At 36.8% G+C, this 846-nt stretch overlaps 1 protein-coding gene across 1 annotated transcript in view; it reads left to right on the forward strand.

Annotated features, from left to right (window-relative positions):
* The window catches only part of LOC119586923 (insulin receptor-related protein-like), a gene marked incomplete in the record, with an annotated part of 99,749 nt that overhangs the window by 83,171 nt on the left and 15,732 nt on the right, over positions 1-846 (forward strand). Inside the window, 1 exon segment of the mRNA XM_037935652.1 lies at positions 64-136. Within this exon segment, the coding sequence (XP_037791580.1) occupies positions 64-136 (73 nt within the window).

Genomic DNA, 846 nt, shown 5'->3' on the forward strand with positions numbered 1-846 from the left:
AATTTGAACAAATCTTATATGCCCTAACATAAATCATTACAAATTTCAATGTTACATTTCCAGCTACTCAATACCTCCGACTTGGATCCAGCAATTTATCAGGACCTCATCAACATATCAAACTCTTTGCCAGCTGGTAAGTTTTGATATAATATTACCTCTTAATTACAATAAATGTGAATGAAGTGTGTTTGATTATTTTTTTCTCTAATACTCCGTCAGGGTATTAGTGATTTACTCTTTGACTGATGATGAGGTTTGAACATTATTTAAAAGTATTTAACATCATGATTATAAGGGTTTAATTACATTTCATCTTATATCCGTCCATGGTATTGCAAAAACTTCTCTCTCCATTTTTGTAGATAGTATTGCCGGGTTAAATGCGTTTTAATCGTTGTCTGTAGGGACAGTTTTCAATTGATTATGAGAAATTACAATTTTCATCAATGCTTTATTATCGTCATCAATGAAAATAGCATTTCCTTCCCTCTCATAATAGTGTAAACATCTCTTTCAGCATTTTGTATAGATTTAAAAAAATAATAAATAGTATTATCAGGATATCAGCTTTTACTTTCACGGGTATCGTCTGGAGTCACGAAGCAAACACCACCCGGAAATGCTGTATAGACTAGGCGTGTCTAGGATGTGTGTCGCCTTGGAAGCGCTGTGGGCCGCTCTGCTGCGCCTCCCTCGCTTCTTTTGTTGCCTTACATGAACCCACACGCGCACACGAACTCACAGGCAACCACGCATAGAATCTCTTTTCCCGCGCTCACATATACACGCATACCCAAGCATTGAACTGTTAGATAAACTACGGATTCAAGCGTAGGCAAAATT

Source organism: Penaeus monodon, chromosome 22, assembly GCF_015228065.2.
Source record: "Penaeus monodon isolate SGIC_2016 chromosome 22, NSTDA_Pmon_1, whole genome shotgun sequence".
NCBI lineage: Eukaryota > Metazoa > Arthropoda > Malacostraca > Decapoda > Penaeidae > Penaeus > Penaeus monodon.